The following is a 21,008-nucleotide window of genomic DNA, read 5'->3' as shown; positions in this document are numbered from 1 at the left end:
CAACATAGCTGATCAGTTGGGGGCAATAATCATACACTATCACACTTATGATAAGTCCTGTTACTAAAAGCGTTACCAAAACGCTTTTTCAGCTCTTCACAGTGACAGTTTCAGTCTCTTTGGGGGGTGCCTGTGCTGGGGTTTGCCATGTACAGCATTGCTGATGGTGATGTTGTAACCATACACCCTTTCACAGTGCTGTCACTGAGATGTTGAGGAAAGTTATTCACATACACAAACACACACACTTTGAACAAAAGCGCACACACATACACACACAACAACAACACACACACACTCACACCCACACAAACACACCTTCACATCCAAAATACATGAGAACACACACACACACACACACCATTCACACACACACACACACACACCATTCACACACACACACACAAACACACACCTTCACATCCAAAATACATGAAGACACAGACACACACACACAAACACATGAACACACAAACACACCATTCACACACACACACACACACCATTCACACACATACACACACACACACAGAGGACACACCCACCTCTCTGACTCTTCTTTTCCTCAGAAGCCTGGGACGCCATGTAAATGGCAGCAGCCGCCACAGAGATGGGGCTCCGGCTGATGGACAGAGCATCATAACACAATGCTTACCTCACTGGCCCACTACATACATGTCATGGACAGAGCATCATAACACAATGCTTACCTCACTGGCCCACTACATACATGTCATGGACAGAGCATCATAACACAATGCTTACCTCACTGGCCCACTACATACATGTCATGGACAGAGCATCATAACACAATGCTTACCTCACTGGCCCACTACATACATGTCATGGACAGAGCATCATAACACAATGCTTACCTCACTGGCCCACTACATACATGTCATGGACAGAGCATCATAACACAATGCTTACCTCACTGGCCCACTACATACATGTCATGGACAGAGCATCATAACACAATGCTTACCTCACTGGCCCACTACATACATGTCAGACATTGAGAGAAAGACTTTTCACTTGTTATTTATCCAAAAATGAGTGGAGTGTTGGCCTAGTGGTAAGGCGTCTGCCTAGGGAGCGAAAAGAATCTAAGCACAACGGTTCGAATCCCACAGTCTCCAGTATTTTCTCCCCCTTCAATAGACCTTGAGAGGTGGTCTGGACACTAGTCATTCAGATGGGTCAATAAACCGAGCATGCATTTGACTTACCACAGGTAAAAGAAACCCTGGCAACAAAAGGGCTGTCCCTGGCAAAATTCTGTAGAAAATCCATTTCTATAGGAAAACAAATAAAACTGCAAGCGGGGAAAAAAAACACAAGAAAAAAGGGTGGAACTCTTAGTGTAGCGATGCGCTCTCCCTGGGGAGAAATCTGTTTTGACAAAAGAGTAATACAATACAATACAATACAAACTCACATAAGAATCCATCACCATTTTAATCCAGCATAAAAATTTTTTTTTAAAAACCCTATAAGAAAACAGCACCACCTGTGTTCACTCACAGCCTGTCTGACACAAAACTTCCTTTGTATTTATCAGTTTTATTTATTCATTTATTTTATTTTTTATTTTTATTTTTCTCAAGGCCTGACTAAGCGCGTTGGGTTACGCTGCTGGTCAGGCATCTGCTTGGCAGATGTGGTGTAGCGTATATGGATTTGACCGAACGCAGTGACACCTCCTTGAGCTACTGAAACTGATACTGATACTGGTGGTGGTGATAGACCACTGAATGATGTAATGAGTTTGAGTTTCCATTCCAAGTAAAGAAAACTTTCAACCATCACAGACAGGCAGCACCCAGATTCAGAGAATGTCAACCCCTCAGTGGAGGAGGGTGGGGAGGGGGAAGGAAGGAGTAAGGCTGATATTCAGAAAATACCTGCCTCCAGCACTGGCCGTTACACTACATGTTTGTAAAGCGCTTAGAGACTGGTCCCTGATAGGCACTATGTAAGTATCCATATCATGTAAAGCGCTTAGAGACTGGTCCCTGATAGGCACTATGTAAGTATCCATATCATGTAAAGCTTAGAGACTGGTCCCTGATAGGCACAATGTAAGTATCCATATCATGTAAAGCTTAGAGACTGGTCCCTGATAGGCACTATGTAAGTATCCATATCATGTAAAGCTTAGAGACTGGTCCCTGATAGGCACTATGTAAGTATCCATATCATGTAAAGCTTAGAGACTGGTCCCTGATAGGCACTATGTAAGTATCCATATCATGTAAAGCGCTTAGAGACTGGTCCCTGATAGGCACTATGTAAGTATCCATATCATGTAAAGCTTAGAGACTAGTCCCTGATATGCACTATGTAAGTATCCATACCATGTAAAGCTTAGAGACTGGTCCCTGATAGGCACTATGTAAGTATCCATATCATGTAAAGCACTTAGAGATAAGATAAGATAAGATAAGAATAACTTTATTATCTCCAACTGGAGAAATTTGGTCAGGTGCATTATCACAACATAGACAAGTAAACAACATGGGGACCATAACTGTAAAAGCCAACAACAGCCCCTACAAATATTACGAAGATACAAATGTAAAAAATATCCCATACATCGTTTCATACATACATCCACACACTGCAGGTAATAACTAGTATTCTTAATGTAAAAACAGAAAGAATTAAGAAACATTATTTGAATATAATTATAAACATAGCCTACTATACTGCACATTGATTATAATAGACAGATAAGATAAGAATAAAGATGAATTGCAGAAAACCACAACCAGATAATCAGCACACACCCGCACCGCACCCTCCCCCACACACGCGGATAACTTGATTAAACAAGAGTAATAAACATATGTTCTCAAATAAAAGCATTTCACATATTCGCTTTTAAAAACATTGCAATTAATTATTACATCGTAATTATTAAACAGAAATATATATAGAATATGGACGTTAGCATTAGACATATTCATTGTACATTCATCTTGCATATTGCACATTATTCTTCCTACATATTGCACATTCATTATAACCAATTGTCACGTTTTAAGCTCAGTGTAAACACACACACACACACACAACCACAACTAGAACAAGGTACAGCCTATCATGCACGGACTTTCACACGTCTCACATGAGAGTGCACGCGCGCGCACACACACACACAGTTCACAAGAATTTAAAAGGTGGATTGAACGTGGAATAAAAATCTTTAGAGCTCTGGATTTCAACTTAAAAGTTCTGTAGCGTCGTCCTGATGGCAATAGCTCATAATACTTTGCTAAAATATGGGTGTCGTCAGTTGCTATCTGCAACTGGCCCCTGATAGGCACTATGTAAGTATCCATATCATGTAAAGCGCTTAGAGACTGGTCCCTGATAGGCAGGCACAATGTAAGTATCCATATCATGTAAAGCGCTTAGAGACTGGTCCCTGATAGGCACTATGTAAGTATCCATATCATGTAAAGCTTAGAGACTGGTCCCTGATAGGCACTATGTAAGTATCCATATCATGTAAAGCGCTTAGAGACTGGTCCCTGATAGGCACAATGTAAGTATCCATATCATGTAAAGCGCTTAGAGACTGGTCCCTGATAGGCACTATGTAAGTATCCATATCATGTAAAGCGCTTAGAGACTGGTCCCTGATAGGCACAATGTAAGTATCCATATCATGTAAAGCTTAGAGACTGGTCCCTGATAGGCACTATGTAAGTATCCATATCATGTAAAGCTTAGAGACTGGTCCCTGATAGGAACAATGTAAGTATCCATATCATGTAAAGCGCTTAGAGACTGGTCCCTGATAGGCACTATGTAAGTATCCATATCATGTAAAGCGCTTAGAGACTGGTCCCTGATAGGCACTATGTAAGTATCCATATCATGTAAAGTGCTTAGAGACTGGTCCCTGATAGGCACAATGTAAGTATCCATATCATGTAAAGCGCTTAGAGACTGGTCCCTGATAGGCACTATGTAAGTATCCATATCATGTAAAGCGCTTAGAGACTGGTCCCTGATAGGCACTATGTAAGTATCCATATCATGTAAAGCTTAGAGACTGGTCCCTGATAGGCACTATGTAAGTATCCATATCATGTAAAGCCCTTAGAGACTGGTCCCTGATAGGCACTATGTAAGTATCCATATCATGTAAAGCTTAGAGACTGGTCCCTGATAGGCACAATGTAAGTATCCATATCATGTAAAGCTTAGAGACTGGTCCCTGATAGGCACTATGTAAGTATCCATATCATGTAAAGCTTAGAGACTGGTCCCTGATGGTGTGTGTCCATCGAGATCGATGATGACCATCGTTGTCATCCAGCTGGGGGATGGGGGTAGGGTGGTGGTGGGGCGGTGGGGGGGGATGCTCATGAATCTATCTGTGTATGCGCAGATGGCTGAATAGTCTAATCTGCGCACGAAATGTTCGCTGACAGTTGGGGCAGACAAAGACAGGCATATCATTGTTAGGGAGCTTGTTTGCCCGTGACTTTCTGGCCTGCCTCTTCTGAACAGCTGCAGCAGTCCTGTTGGCCTCACACAACTTGGCGCCTTTGTGCACAGCAGCGTGCCATTTGTCACGGTCCACTGCAGATTCCTCCCTGGAGTCAGGGTTGATATCAAACGCTTTCAGAGAGACTTTCAGAGTATCTCTGAAGCGCTTCTTCTGACCTCCGTGTGATCTCTTCCTTTGTTGCAGCTTGCCATAGAAGAGCCTTTTGGGCAGCCGATGGTCTGGCATGCGCGCCACGTGTCCAGCCCAGCGAAGCTGGGACTGCATCAGGATGGTGAAGATGCTAGGAAAGGTGGCTTTTGCAAGCACCTCCGTGTCTGGGGTCCTGTCTTGCCACTTGATGTTCAGTAGCTTCCTGAGGCATGTTGTGTGGAAGTGGTTCAGCTTCTTGGCGTGTCGTTGGTACACTGTCCAAGTTTCGCAGGCGTACCATAATGTGGGGAGAACTACTGCTCTGTAGACCTTTAGCTTGGTCTCAAGACCAATGCCTCTTCTGTTCCAGACATTTGCATAGAGTCTACCAAAGGTTGCGCTTGCTCTTGCAATCCTGACGTTCACTTCATCGTCGATGGTCGCATTTCGTGATAGTGTGCTGCCAAGGTATGTGAACTGCTCCACCACACTGAGTCTCTTACCGTTGACTGTGATGTTGGGCTCAACGTAGGGTTTCCCTGGGGCTGGCTGATGGAGAACTTCAGTTTTCCTTGTGCTGATGGTAAGGCCGAAGTTCCTTCTGGCAGTGGCAAACTTGTCGACGCTGAGTTGCATGTCAGCTTCAGATCCAGCGTTGAGGGCACAATTATCAGCAAACAAAAGTCTCTGATGATGTCTGTCATGACCTTCGTTTTTGCTTGAAGCCTTCTGAGGTTAAACAGCTTGCCCTCTGTTCGGTACTTTAAGCCGATTCCAACATCGCCATCTCTGAAGGCATCAGTAAGCATTGCAGAGAACATGAGGCTGAACAGTGTTGGAGCCAGGACGCAGCCTTGCTTGACACCATTTGTGACAGCAAAAGGAGCAGATGTTTCGCCATTGTCCTGGACTCGAGCCTGCATTCCTTCATGGAATTGACTGACCAAGGAAATAAATTTCCAAGGGCATCCATACTTGGCCATGATCTTCCACAGTCCCTCTCTACTCACGGTGTCAAAGGCCTTAGTGAGGTCGACATAGGTGGAGAACAGATCAACATTTTGCTCCTGACATTTCTCTTGCAGCTGCCTTGCAGCAAACACCATGTCGGTGGTTCCGCGCTCTTTCCGGAATCCACATTGGCTCTCAGGCAAATGACCTTGGTCAAGGTGTGCTGTGAGGCGGTTTAGTAGGATCCTGGCAAGTATCTTGCCTGCGATGGAGAGCAAGGAAATGCCCCGATGGTTATCACAGGCTTGCCGGTTCCCCTTTCGCTTGTACAAGTGAATGATAGATGCATCTTTGAAATCCTGGGGGATCGTCTCTTCTTTCCACATGAGTGAGTACAGCTGATGGAGCTTCTCAGTCAGCACAGTGCCTCCATCCTTGTAGACCTCTGCTGGTATGGAATCTGAGCCAGGTGCTTTGCCACTGGATAGCAGACGGATTGCTTTCTGGGTCTCAAGAAGTGTTGGCGGATCGTCCAGTGCTTCGTTGATGGGGACTTGTGGGAGACGGTATATGGCTTCATCATTTATGGAGGAAGGGCGATTTAAGACACCGTTGAAGTGTACAGCCCAGCGTTCAAGAATTTTCTCCTTCTCGGTGATAGGAGGAGTTTTATTGGAACGAGCATCCCCTCCGCGATCTGCGTCTGCAGACGCATCGCCGCGGTCCCTATTGGGAGAAATCATGAGCTCCGGGCCTGGGAGAGTCTCTTGCCGAGTATCTCTCCCAGCATCATGATCCCTGCCTTCGTAGGATGGCATACGAGGCATGGTACCGCGTGTAGGCACCCAGCGAACAATTTGCTCCCCAACAGAGAAAGGAAAGACAGGATCGACTCAGAGGTAGAAAAATACGAACGAATCGAGGGGGCCGAGTCGAAACGAGTACACAGAATGTAAGAACAATATACAGGCAAGCCGTATACAACAAAATAAGGCCAAATGAACACGCTTAATAGCCAAAAAAAGCGTTAGACGAGACAGAGTGAAAACCTGACAAGATGGTGTGGAGCGCCTTGGCCAAAGGAATGATTCAGCGCTTATAGCTGTTAGAGGCGTTTGATTGGCTAAGAGCGGGCCAGACAAAGAGGGGCGCGGCGTCTTTTCACTGTTAGCCGCATGAAATTTGGCCAAACAGAGCAAACCATAGGCCTAGTTTGCATCAGTTTGACATGGTACAGTATATGACACCAAACAAGGTATTCCCATCTGCACTGAGGAGGGCGGATGATCCTGAGGATGTGGGGCCGTAGACTTCTTTTAAGGTATCGTAGAACCTCTTCATATCGTGCCTGTCAGCATATCCCTGGATCTCATCAGCTTTGTCACTCAGCCACTTATCCTGCATCTGACGTAACTTTTGCTGAACAGTCCTGCGGATGGCATTGTACGCATCCTTTTTTGATGTGGACTTTGGATTGCTCAGGTAGACTTGATGCAGACGGCGTTTCTCATCCAGAAGCTGCTTGATTTCACCACAGTTTTCATCAAACCAGTCTTTGTGCTTTCTGGTCATGGGTCCCAGGGTCTCTGAAGCTGTACTATAGATCAGCTCGCGCAGGGTCCTCCAGTCAAGACTCCACATTCTGGTTGTCCAGAGAGGCGGATTCCAGACGATCTTCCAGCAGCTCCACAAAGGTCTGTTTGATGGCCGTGTATGGAGGAATCTAAATGAGCGGCGTGGGAGTAATGCCACTGAAACGGTGCAGATGATGGGGCAAAAAAAAAAAAAAAGGTCTGTTTGATGGTGATGTTTGTCAGCTTAGCGATGTTGAGCTGTTTTGGAGCCTTCTGGCCTTGGGGGCGTCTCTTGGGTTGGATTCAAATATTCAGCTTCGAGACTACAAGTCGATGGTCTGTCCAACACTCGGCGCCGCACATGGTCTTTGTCACACGTACATCTTGCCTATCCCTTTTCCTGACGATGACGTAATCGATGAGATGCCAATGCTTTGAGCGAGGGTGCAACCATGACGTCCTGTTACGGGTAGGGAGGCAGAAAACTGTGTTGGTTATCAGCAGTTCATGCTCTGCACAGGTCTGAAGCAAAAGCAATCCATTTGGGTTGCAGTGGCCCACACCGTGCTTTCCAATCACTCCATCCTAGGAGATGTAGTCAGAGCCAACTCTAGCATTGAAGTCCCCAAGAATGATGAGCTTGTCTGCTTTCGGGATAGCAGCAATGACAGAGTGAAGGTCCTCGTAAAACTTCGCCTTCACTTCATCCGGGTTGGTCATGGTTGGGGCATAGGCACTGACAATGGTGAGGTGCTTTTGGCCAGATGCCAGTGGGAGTTTCATGGTCATAAGCCTATCGTTGACTCCCTTTGGGATTCCAGCTAGCTTGCTGACAAGTGCTGTTTTTACTGCAAAACCAGTGCCAGCCGCATGTCGCTCTTCGCTTCCTCGTCCACTCCAGAAGAAGGTGTAACCAGATCCCCGTTCATAGAGCTCGCCTTCGCCTGCAAGCCGAGTCTCACTCAAGGCTGCGATGTCAATGTTGTATCTGGCGAGTTCGGATGCAACTAGTGCCGTTCTCCTTTGGGGTCTGTCCGTGTCATCTCTGTCCAGGAGAGTCCTTATGTTCCAAGCACCAATGGTGAGAGGAACGATCCTTGTTTTTTTCTTTTCTTTCTCTTTGTTTCGACTGCTGATGTAGGGTCCCCGCCAGCCGCGGTATGCTGGCCAGGGTGATATGGAACAGGCAATTTTTAGAGCACCTTTTCTAGCCCCTTCCTCATGCCAGGGAGGTGAGCAGTGCATTCCTAAAGAGGGCTGCTCAGATGGCTGCCGAGCTCCATCGCTGCTCCTGTCGATGAAGAACGACCCTATGGCCTGAGCCGCCTGCGTGCAGGTCTGCGGCTGCGACTGCCAGTGTACCCACACCTGTCGCTTCGTCGCTCGCCTGTCGCCACAGGACTTGGGGGTGATGAAAGGATGAAGGATGAAAGGTCATTAAGGATGACTGATGACTTGCGCGATGAGTTTGTCTAAAGTGAAGAGGAGGTGCGCAACGTCGACCTCAATCTCTCGTCCGGGTACACCAATTTCCAGTGGCAAGACTAAGTCGAGACGACTGGAGGATGAGCACGGATGCAGTGGATGACTAAGATATCCTTTCGGTGTCTCATCTTGCTCTCTGCACTCCACAGTGCATTGCTGTAACCGCCTTCCTCTCTGTTGAACCGATAGGTTTCTTCCGCAGATTCTGCTGGATCCAGACTTCGCATGCATGGGTAGACACACCCCGGGGGCCAACTGTGTGTGGCATGCACACAGCACGGTGGAGCTAGATGGCCGTCGGTGGCTCTCCTGAGCTGACGCCCTTTTATGGATCTCGTTTTTAATTCCATAAGGGTGTCTAGCCACCCGCCTCACCAGTCACGGAAGGGAGCGGTGGGAGTGCCGGTTTAGTCGCCGGCAACCCAACCCTGAACAGGTTGTACTGGATTACAGGTTACCAGTAGCAGATATAATGACCTGACCTGACCCTCATAGGCACTATGTAAATACCCATATCAGGCACTATGTAAGTATCCATATCATGTAAAGCGCTTAGAGACTGGTCCCTGATAGGCACTATGTAAGTATCCATATCATGTAAAGCTTAGAGACTGGTCCCTGATAGGCACTATGTAAATACCTGTATCAGGCACTATGTAAGTATCCATATCATGTAAAGCTTAGAGACTGGTCCCTGATAGGCACTATGTAAGTATCCATATCATATCATATCATCTGTCATTAAACACACACACAAAATCTTAATAACAGAAATACTTTTTTTTTTTTTTTTTTTAAATACAGAGGACTGTACACTATATAGATGATGAATGACGAATTCTCAAAAGAGGAAGTCACTCACATGCATCACATGAGAACACTGACTAAAAAGCAGATTTTGTCACACTAAACACTTCAAACTGAACAGCGAGCGAATCAGTCCAGTTTTCAACAGAAGAGAATAATAATGCTTTAGCTTGAAGACATACGTGGGGAGACTGCTTAAAAGAAAGAAAGAAAGAAAGGAGGAAGTGGTATCAAGGCCTGAATGAATAACTATTGATACATTTCTGGAAACTAAGCATTAACATCAATGTGCGTAAGAAATGTTTGATGAATATTGCTTTGTCATGTAATGTTGTAGTCTGTTTGTTATTCATGTGTGTGTGTGTGTGTGTGTGTATGTGTGTGTGTGTGAACATTTGCTTCATCTTTCTAGCTCTGATTTGCGTGTGTTATGTGCGGTGTTTCTTCAGGGAAATGCTTAGCAGGAACTGTTTTATCATGTAATGTCGTAGTTAGTTTGCATTATTGGATTGTTGATCTGTGTTCGTGAGTGTGTTTGCCTGCAGGTGCATGTATGTGTGTGTGTCATTGCGTGAGTGCGTGAGTAGTGTGTCTGGGTATGCGTGCTTTTGTCGGTGCATGCATGCGTGCGTGCATGCATGCATACGTGTGTGTGTGTGTGTGTGTGTGTGCGTGTGTATGTGTGTGTGTGTGTGTGTGCATACGTTGTGTTTTGTATGTATGTACGTATGTCTGTATGTACGTATATATGTACATGCTTGTGTGCGTCTTTCAATTTCAATTGTCTACATTTTTGCTGTAATCATTATTTCGTTTTTATCATTTAATGACATGATCTCTTTTTATTGTTCTCTCTTATCTATGTTTCAAATTATATGGGTATGTTTGTGCGGGGATGTTTCAGTGAATGTTTTTAGTGCTATTGTAAAGCGCATAGAGCTTCAAGAATATACTCTATAGCAAGATGTCTTAATAAATAAAAAATGTGTGAATGAATTCCTGTTGTTCTAATTACACTTTGTTGTGAGCCAAGCATTGTAATATCACATGGAATCTATGTGTGAATGAATACCCAATGTTCTGCCAATGTCATTTTGATGTAAACTGAGGCACAGTGATACCAACGGAATCAATGTGTGAACAGTTATTTCATATTCTACCATTACTATAATATTTCACTGCAAACTGGGCATTACATTATCACACAGAACAATGTTCGAATGAATATTTTACTGTTCTACCAACATAATTCTTGACGTGGAATGACTGATATTCAGAACAATATATTGTTATAACTTCTCAATGTATGAAATTATGGTAATAAAAACCTTTGCCTGAATTAAAAAAAAAAAAAGTGAGGAGGAGGAAATCCAGAACTTACCCTGGCACCAGGTCCATTTCCACAGCCTTGCGTGCGATGTGGGTGGCGGCTTTCTGTACTGACGATGGCAGTCCCAGGTTGGAACAGAACCGTGACTGTGGAACATCCACCACATCTTGTTGAGCAATGTGAAAGACTGGATATGGATACATAGATATGTTTATACATCTACATATTTGTGAGTCTGGATACATACATATGTTTATACATCTACATATTTGTGAAAGTCTGGATACATACATATGTTTATACATCTACATATTTGTGAAAGTCTGGATACATACATTCGTTTATACATCTACATATTCAAATATGTGTATTTACATATTGATACTAAATTCCAAGAGCAAAATGAACTGGAAGCAAAATGAACTGGATATAGGTATGTATGTATGATAGCTGTGACTGACTATGACCAACAGAAGAGCAGTGGAGACAACTGCTCTCCTGACTATCTGGGATGGAGTTTGATCACAGTAGAGAAAGTGGTTCATTCATCGACATAAAGAATCCATTAAAAGCTTTTGACTCTGCGTTCGAGTGTGAGTTTGTATATGTGTTTCTGTGTCTGAGAGTGCATCTACGTTCCACTGTGTCTATTCCTGTACCTCTTCTGACAGTGTACATGCATCTGCTTGTGTGTGTGTGTGTGTGTGTGTGTGTGTGTGTGTGTGTGTGTGTGTGTGTATGTGTGTGTGTATGTGTGTGTGTGTGTGTGTGTGTGTGTGTGTGTGTATAAGTGTGAGTAAGTGTGTGTGTTAGCATGCATGCTTTTGTGAGTGTGGGTGTGATTTTGGGTTTAAGGAACAATGTGTGTGTGTGTGTGTGTGTGTGTGTGTGTGTGTGTGTGCATGCTTTTGTGGGCGTATGTGTGCGTGCGTTTGGGTGTAAGTGTGTGCGTGTGTTCATTCAAGCATGCTGGTGTGTGTGTGCATGTATGAATGCATATTTTACCCATTTTTGCAAAGGGCCTAAAGCCCTATCAATTCAGAGAATATGTGCAAATTAAATGTGTATCATCATTATCATCATCTTTATTACTGTCATCATCTCTATGACCCCCGAGGGCAACCTACCATGAAGTCCCCTGTGGTGATGACTTCCACGTTGGTCTCCAGGTTCTTCAGGATCAGCTTGAAGACGCGCCCAATCTCCTTCTTGGAGATCTTGGACACCGCACAGATTTCTGCCCCCCCCCCACCCCCCACCACACACACACACAGAGGAACAAAGTTCAAGGTAGCACTGAATACGGCACACCACCTGTTCACAGCATCACGTCACATGAGTTTCAGTTTCAGTTTCAGTTTCTCAAGGAGGTGTCACAGAGTTCTTACTAATTCATATATACGCAACACCACATCTACAAATGCCTGACAGCAGCATAACCAAACGCGCTTGTCAGGCCTTGAGTGCATGTTTATATATTTGTGTACCTATTAGAGTGGATTTCTTTTTACATAATTTTGCCAGAGGACAATACTCTCGTTGCCATGGCTTCTTTTTCAGCATGCCTCTGTTTATCCTCTCATCTGAAAGACTCCTCTCATCTGAAAGACTAAACACTCGTTTGATTTTCGGAAATTTCCAGTCCAACTTGGGAGAAAGGGCGAGAGCCAGATCCGAACCCACACTCTCACGGTCTCTCTGCACTGGCAACTGAGCGTCTTAACCAGTCTACCACCTTCCTCCTAAACATGACTTGACATATAACCTCTTCAGTGACACAAATTCCCATCAAGACCTGAAGTATAAAAAAGTGCCCCACCACAGATAAACCCATATAACCTCTTCAGTGACACAAATTCCCATCAAGACCTGAAGTATAAAAAAGTGCCCCACCACAGATAAACCCATATAACCTCTTCAGTGACACAAATTCCCATCAAGACCTGAAGTATAAAAAAGTGCCCCACCACAGATAAACCCATATAACCTCTTCAGTGACACAAATTCCCATCAAGACCTGAAGTATAAAAAAGTGCCCACCACAGATAAACCCATATAACCTCTTCAGTGACACAAATTCCCATCAAGACCTGAAGTATAAAAAGTGCCCCACCACAGATAAACCCATATAACCTCTTCAGTGACACAAATTCCCATCAAGACCTGAAGTATAAAAAAGTGCCCCACCACAGATAAACCCATATAACCTCTTCAGTGACACAAATTCCCATCAAGACCTGAAGTATAAAAAAGTGCCCCACCACAGATAAACCCATATAACCTCTTCAGTGACACAAATTCCCATCAAGACCTGAAGTATAAAAAAGTGCCCACCACAGATAAACCCATATAACCTCTTCAGTGACACAAATTCCCATCAAGACCTGAAGTATAAAAAGTGCCCCACCACAGATAAACCCATATAACCTCTTCAGTGACACAAATTCCCATCAAGACCTGAAGTATAAAAAAGTGCCCCACCACAGATAAACCCATATAACCTCTTCAGTGACACAAATTCCCATCAAGACCTGAAGTATAAAAAAGTGCCCCACCACAGGTAAATCCATATAACCTCTTCAGTGACAAAAATTCCCATCAAGACCTGAAGTATAAAAAAGTGCCCCACCACAGATAAACCCATATAACCTCTTCAGTGACACAAATTCCCATCAAGACCTGAAGTATAAAAAAGTGCCCCACCACAGGTAAACCCATATAACCTCTTCAGTGACACAAATTCCCATCAAGACCTGAAGTATAAAAAAGTGCCCCACCACAGATAAACCCATATAACCTCTTCAGTGACACAAATTCCCATCAAGACCTGAAGTATAAAAAAGTGCCCCACCACAGATAAACCCATATAACCTCTTCAGTGACACAAATTCCCATCAAGACCTGAAGTATTAAAAAAGTGCCCACCACAGATAAACCCATATAACCTCTTCAGTGACACAAATTCCCATCAAGACCTGAAGTATAAAAAGTGCCCCACCACAGATAAACCCATATAACCTCTTCAGTGACACAAATTCCCATCAAGACCTGAAGTATAAAAAAGTGCCCACCACAGATAAACCCATATAACCTCTTCAGTGACACAAATTCCCATCAAGACCTGAAGTATAAAAAAGTGCCCACCACAGGTAAACCCATATAACCTCTTCAGTGACACAAATTCCCATCAAGACCTAAGTATAAAAAAGTGCCCCACCACAGATAAACCCAGGCAGGAATTTTCCTACCCCTCTCTTTAGATCATGGTTTTTCCAATACACACCAGAGGGAACACTTGATATATCTGTTTTATTTGTTCATCAGCATGGAATTTTCTTACCTCTATCTTTACATCACAGTTTTTCTAGTCCACACCACTGGCTGTTTTATTAATTCAGTAGCACCAAAACCTAATTAGACATTTAAAGTTCATTCCTAGATGATATTTGTAGTACCTTTCTCAGAAATTCACCCGACGCTTTTTGATGCGGGCAATTATCATTATAATGTAGCCAAGTGGCGTGGAACAGCTGCTTGTTGCAAAAACCCAAACCAAAAACAAACCAAAACAAACAAACAAACAAAAAACGCTTTCAGATTTTGCCACTCTTAGATGTTGCACAAGTTTGAAAAATCATGTGTGATAAGTTTAGAGCTAGCTGTGAAAAATACATGTAAGAAATTGTTGATACTGACAATGAATGTCTTTTCATTACTGAATATATTTTGTTCATGCTCACACTAAAATGTGCTGACTAATAATATGGATCATACAATGTTATAACTATCATCTTTCCAATACAATGATATCAATAACTGACTCAAAAACTCAGCATTCTACCCAGAAAACTGCTCTGGGTGGTTTACAACATACATGTTATTATCTATATACAACACACTACATCAAAGTGTTATATATATATATATATATATATATATATATATGCAGCAAACTCCACACACACACACATATACACAAAGCACACAAACATACAAGTATACATTAAAACATCACTTCATACCCATCCCATTCTCCACACACACACTCACACACATACGTCTATACATACACATGTACACACACTAAATAGTCAAGCATATCACACATACAGGTACATATACTGTTTGGATGGACATGCAAAAATGAAACTGACTGTGGAGAGAAGAGGTTGAGTTTTGAGGCTAAAGGAGAAACAACTGAGAACCTGCTGAATTTTCAGAGCAAAGAAGAGACAACCCAGACCCCCCCACCCCCTCCCTCCCCAACCCCTCCACCCCCCCTCACTGACCTTTAAAGGTGCGAGGAACGCCTTCCTGCCGACAGGCGATGTACATACAGGCCGAGGCGATGGCATCGTTGCTGCGACCTTTCAGTGCCTTGCCCTCGTGCACCTGCTTGAACAGGGTGCTGGCTCGGTCCTGGAATGAAGGGGTGGGAAACACACACCTTTACTCATCCAGCTCAACATTTAACTGTGCACTCAGCTTATATATTCACACCTTGAATGAAGGAGAGGGAAAGACACACCTTTACTCATCCAGCTCGACACTTAACTGTGCACTCAGCTTCTATATTCACACCTTGAATGAAGGAGAGGGAAAGCCACACCTTTACTCATCCAGCTCGACACTTAACTGTGCACTCAGCTTATATATTTACACCTGGAATGAAGGAGAGGGAAAGACACACCTTTACTCATCCAGCTCGACACTTAACTGTGCACTCAGCTTATATATTCACACCTTGAATGAAGGGGAGGGAAAGACACACCTTTACTCATCCAGCTTGACACTTAACTGTGCACTCAGCTTCTATATTCACAGATTGACAGAAGTTTACAGTTGGGTCAACAGCAAAGGGAGAGCTGTATTTTCAATGGTTTCTCCACTGCAATGGGAAACCATAAACAGCTGAGTCTTTTGTGAAGGACTATGACTCTCAAACTAGGAGGCAAATTTGCACTGGCTCTTAGTGCTGCAGCCTTGGGGGCTATCTGGGCTTTTTGGGAACCATCCCAACACCAAGTGTCCTAAAAAAACCTCTTGGCCGAGAGAATGGGGAAGTAACTTGGGCAAGACACTCTCCACTATGATCAAATTATAGCCTAGATAGTCTGGACAGCAGTTACCTCCTCTGCTGTTCTGATGGTCATTGTCAAACACAACTATCATATATATACGCGCACATAACTGTGCACACAATACACCTTTATTCACCCAGCTGAAAACTAACTATGCATACAATACACCTTTATTCACCCAGTTGGAAATTAACTGTGCATACAATACACCTTTATTCACCCAGCTGAAAACTAACTATGCATACAATACACCTTTATTCACCCAGTTGGAAGCTAACTATGCATACAATACACCTTTATTCACCCAGCTGGAAATTAACTGTGCATACAATACACCTTTATTCACCCAGCTGAAAACTAACTATGCACACAATACAACTTTATTCACCCAGCTGAAAACTAACTATGCATACAATACACCTTTATTCACCCAGTTGGAAGCTAACTATGCATACAATACACCTTTATTCATCCAGCTGGATACTAACTGTGCATACATCTTTATTCACCCAGCTGGAAATTATGCATACAATACACCTTTATTCACCCAGCTGGAAATTATGCATATAATACACTTTTATTCACCCAGCTGGAAATTATGCATACAATACACCTTTATTTACCCAGCTGGAAATTATGCATACAATACACCTTTATTCACCCAGCTGGAAATTATGCATACAATACACCTTTATTCACCCAGCTGGAAATTATGCATACAATACACCTTTATTCACCCAGCTGGAAACTAACTGTGCATACAATACATCTTTATTCACCCAGCTGGAAATTATCCATGCAATACACCTTTATTCACCCAGCTGGAAATTATGCATACAATACACCTTTATTCACCCAGTTGGAAATTATGCATACAATACACCTTTATTCACCCAGCTGAAAACTAACTATGCATACAATACACCTTTATTCACCCAGCTGGAAATTAACTGTGCATACAATACACCTTTATTCACCCAGCTGGAAATTAACTGTGCATACAATACACCTTTATTCACCCAGCTGGAAATTATGCATACAATACACTTTTATTCACCCAGTTGGAAATTATGCATACAATACACCTTTATTCACCCAGCTGGAAATTATGCATACAATACACCTTTATTCACACAGCTGGAAATTATGCATACAATACACCTTTATTCACCCAGCTGAAAACTAACTATGCATACAATACACCTTTATTCACCCAGCTGGAAATTAACTGTGCATACAATACACCTTTATTCACCCAGCTGGAAATTAACTGTGCATACAATACATCTTTATTCGCCCATATTAACTGTGCATACATCTTTATTCACCCAGCTGGAAACTAACTATGCATACAATACACCTTTATTCACCCAGCTGGAAACTAACTGTGCATACAATACACCTTTATTCACCCAGCTGGAAATTAACTGTGCATACAATATACCTTTATTCATGCAGCTGGAAACTAACTGTGCATACAATACACCTTTATTCATGCAGCTGGAAACTAACTGTGCATACAATACACCTTTATTCATGCAGCTGGAGACTAACTGTGCATACACCTTTATTCACCCATATTAACTGTGCATACATCTTTATTCATCCAGCTGGAAATTAACTGTGCATACAACATTGTTCTTTCTTTGTAATGGCAAGGTCAGACAATTTTCATTCCCAGCATATTTTTTTGTATGTTCTTTATAGTTTCTATGAACTCTATTCATTGCACCAAATTTTGAATGTCACTCCTAATGTGAATTTTCAGCTGTTTAGCCATAGATGTCCTGAACTCGCCATCAAAACATCACAAGATGCAGGACTATGAAATTAATCTTTTATTCCTTTCAGACCGAACTGGTGGATGCCACCATTATTTCCACATGATTTATTAAACATCAACTGCCTGAGCTTTTTGCCCTGATCCACATGATCCTACCAGATTCAGCAAATCATGTATTGGACACCTGTTGCTTTGGATAAACAGTACAGAAATAAAGAAAGAAAGAAAGAACAGAATCCTCCGCTGCCTCAGTGTAGTTGTCCCATAAGCCAGTCTTATAACAGGCATCAGTGTAGTTGTCCCATAAGCCAGTCTTATAACAGAGGCCTCAGTGTAGTTGTCCCATAAGCCAGTCTTATAACAGAGGCCTCAGTGTAGTTGTCCCATAAGCCAGTCTTATAACAGAGGCCTCAGTGTAGTTGTCCCATAAGCCAGTCTTATAACAGGCATCAGTGTAGTTGTCCCATAAGCCAGTCTTATAACAGAGGCATCAGTGTAGTTGTCCCATAAGCCAGTCTTATAACAGAGGCATCAGTGTAGTTGTCCCATAAGCCAGTCTTATAACAGGCATCAGTGTAGTTGTCCCATAAGCCAGTCTTATAACAGGCATCAGTGTAGTTGTCCCATAAGCCAGTCTTATAACAGGCATCAGTGTAGTTGTCCCATTAGCCAGTCTTATAACAGAGGCATCAGTGTAGTTGTCCCATAAGCCAGTCTTATAACAGAGGCATCAGTGTAGTTGTCCCATAAGCCAGTCTTATAACAGAGGCCTCAGTGTAGTTGTCCCATAAGCCAGTCTTATAACAGAGGCCTCAGTGTAGTTGTCCCATAAGCCAGTCTTATAACAGAGGCATCAGTGTAGTTGTCCCATAAGCCAGTCTTATAACAGAGGCATCAGTGTAGTTGTCCCATAAGCCAGTCTTATAACAGGCATCAGTGTAGTTGTCCCATTAGCCAGTCTTATAACAGAGGCATCAGTGTAGTTGTCCCACAAGCCAGTCTTATAACAGAGGCATCAGTGTAGTTGTCCCATTAGCCAGTCTTATAACAGAGGCATCAGTGTAGTTGTCCCATAAGCCAGTCTTATAACAGAGGCATCAGTGAACACTTTGTTTACACACAGCTGTAAACAACAGGCACTGTTAGACTGACTTTGACAGACACTGGGTTTTTTTTAACTGATCTTTTTGAAGCTGTTTTCACAGAACTTGAACATGACATGGGGTTTGCAGCAGTCAGCTGGGCTATGAGGAACAGGATTTGATTTGACACCTTATGATCGCTGCCTCCCCTACACCTTTGTCCAATCTCTCTCTCTCTCTCTCTGCACTTAAAAGTTCTTGACAGATATGGAATTTACAGGTCATTTAAAAAAAAATCTTGGGTGAAATATCAAATACGGTAGTAGTGTACTGACAGAGATCATCTTGGGTAAAATATTACATTCAGCAATAGTTTTCTGACAACGATTATACAGGGTCTATTAGTTTGGACAGGACAGGAATTCAAACCCCTGCAGGAGTCTGCACCAGTGGGTCATGGCAGAGTATGTGTAACCAAAGGTTGAACAGTAGTAGTGTACTGACAGCGATCATCTTGGGTAAAATTGTTAATTATGGTAGTAAGTAGAATACTGATAGCGATCATCCTGGATAAAATGTTAAATATGGTAGTAAGTAGAATACTGACAGCGATCATCTTGGGTAAAATTGTTAATTATGGTAGTAAGTAGAATACTGATAGCGATCATCTTGGATAAAATATTAAATACGGTAGTAAGTAGAATACTGACAGCGATTATCTTGGGTAAAATGTTAAATACGGTAGTAAGTAATGTACTGACAGCGATCATCTTGGGTAAAATGTTAAATACAGTAGTAAGTATTGTACTGACAGCGATCATCTTGGGTAAAATGTTAAATACAGTAGTAAGTAGTGTACTGACAGCGATCATCTTGGATAAAATGTTAAATACGGTAGTAAGCAATGTACTGACAGCGATCATCTTGGGTAAAATGTTAAATACGGTAGTAAGTAATGTACTGACAGCGATCATCTTGGGTAAAATGTTAAATACAGTAGTAAGTATTGTACTGACAGCGATCATCTTGGGTAAAATGTTAAATACAGTAGTAAGCAATGTACTGATAGCGATTATCTTGGATAAAATATTAAATATGGTAGTAAGTAGAATACTGACAGCGATCATCTTGGGTAAAATGTTAAATACAGTAGTAAGTAGAATACTGACAGCCATCATCTTGGGTAAAATGTTAAATACGGTAGTAAGTATTGTACTGACAGCCATCATCTTAGGTAAAATGTTAAATACAGTAGTAAGTATTGTACTGACAGCGATCATCTTGGTTAAAATGTTAAATACAGTAGTAATTAGTGTACTGACAGCGATCATCTTGGGTAAAATGTTAAATACAGTAATAAGCAATGTACTGACAGCGATCATCCTGGGTAAAATGTTAAATACAGTAGTAAGTATTGTACTGACAGCGATCATCTTGGGTAAAATGTTAAATACAGTAGTAATTAGTGTACTGACAGCGATCATCCTGGGTAAAATGTTAAATACAGTAGTAATTAGTGTACTGACAGCGATCATCTTGGGTAAAATGTTAAATACAGTAGTAAGTATTGTACTGACAGCGATCATCTTGGGTAAAATGTTAAATACAGTAGTAAGCAATGTACTGACAGCGATCATCTTGGGTAAAATGTTAAATACAGTAGTACGCAATGTACTGACAGCGATCATCTTGGGTAAAATGTTAAATACAGTAGTAAGTAGTGTACTGACAGCGATCATCCTGGGTAAAATGTTAAATACAGTAGTAAGTATTGTACTGACAGCGATCATCTTGGGTAAAATGTTAAATACAGTAGTACGCAATGTACTGACAGCGATCATCCTGGGTAAAATGTTAAATACAGTAGTAAGTAGTGTACTGACAGCGATTATCTTGGTTAAAATGTTAAATACAGTAGTAAGCAATGTACTGACAGCGATTATCTTGGTTAAAATGTTAAATACAGTAGTAAGCAATGTACTGACAGCGATCATCTTGGGCAGCTGCAGACGGTCAGCCATCTGGTTGACCTCATGGAAGGCGTTCAGGAGGGCACGGTCAGAACTGTTGAGCTGGAACATGGAACACAAACATTATACCTGTATTCCTTTCCTTTCTTTGCCGGGGGTGGGGTTGTCTTAATGAGCGGTCATGTTATCAAACAATGACTTTCAAAATAAAGATACATTAGAGGCCAGTCTTGAGTGTTTTGCATGACCATGTGTACTGCTGAAAAAACAACACACCATAAACCCCCCCCC

The 21,008-nt window shown here is 42.5% G+C and overlaps 1 protein-coding gene across 1 annotated transcript in view; it reads right to left on the bottom strand.

Moving 5' to 3' along the window:
* Nucleotides 1-21,008, bottom strand: part of LOC143290025 (transcription initiation factor IIB-like) — a 42,462-nt gene that overhangs the window by 6,997 nt on the left and 14,457 nt on the right. The window contains exons 5-9 of the mRNA XM_076599357.1: nt 20,733-20,819; nt 15,091-15,220; nt 11,929-12,038; nt 10,853-10,947; nt 546-622 (exon numbers count right to left, since the gene is read on the bottom strand). Of these exons, the coding sequence (XP_076455472.1) occupies nt 546-622; nt 10,853-10,947; nt 11,929-12,038; nt 15,091-15,220; nt 20,733-20,819 (499 nt within the window). The remainder of the gene's footprint in view (nt 1-545; nt 623-10,852; nt 10,948-11,928; nt 12,039-15,090; nt 15,221-20,732; nt 20,820-21,008) is intronic.

This window comes from Babylonia areolata, chromosome 14 (assembly GCF_041734735.1).
Source record: "Babylonia areolata isolate BAREFJ2019XMU chromosome 14, ASM4173473v1, whole genome shotgun sequence".
NCBI lineage: Eukaryota > Metazoa > Mollusca > Gastropoda > Neogastropoda > Buccinidae > Babylonia > Babylonia areolata.
The sequence above is the reverse complement of the archived record's forward strand: the minus strand, read 5'-3'. Positions and strand labels throughout refer to the sequence as shown.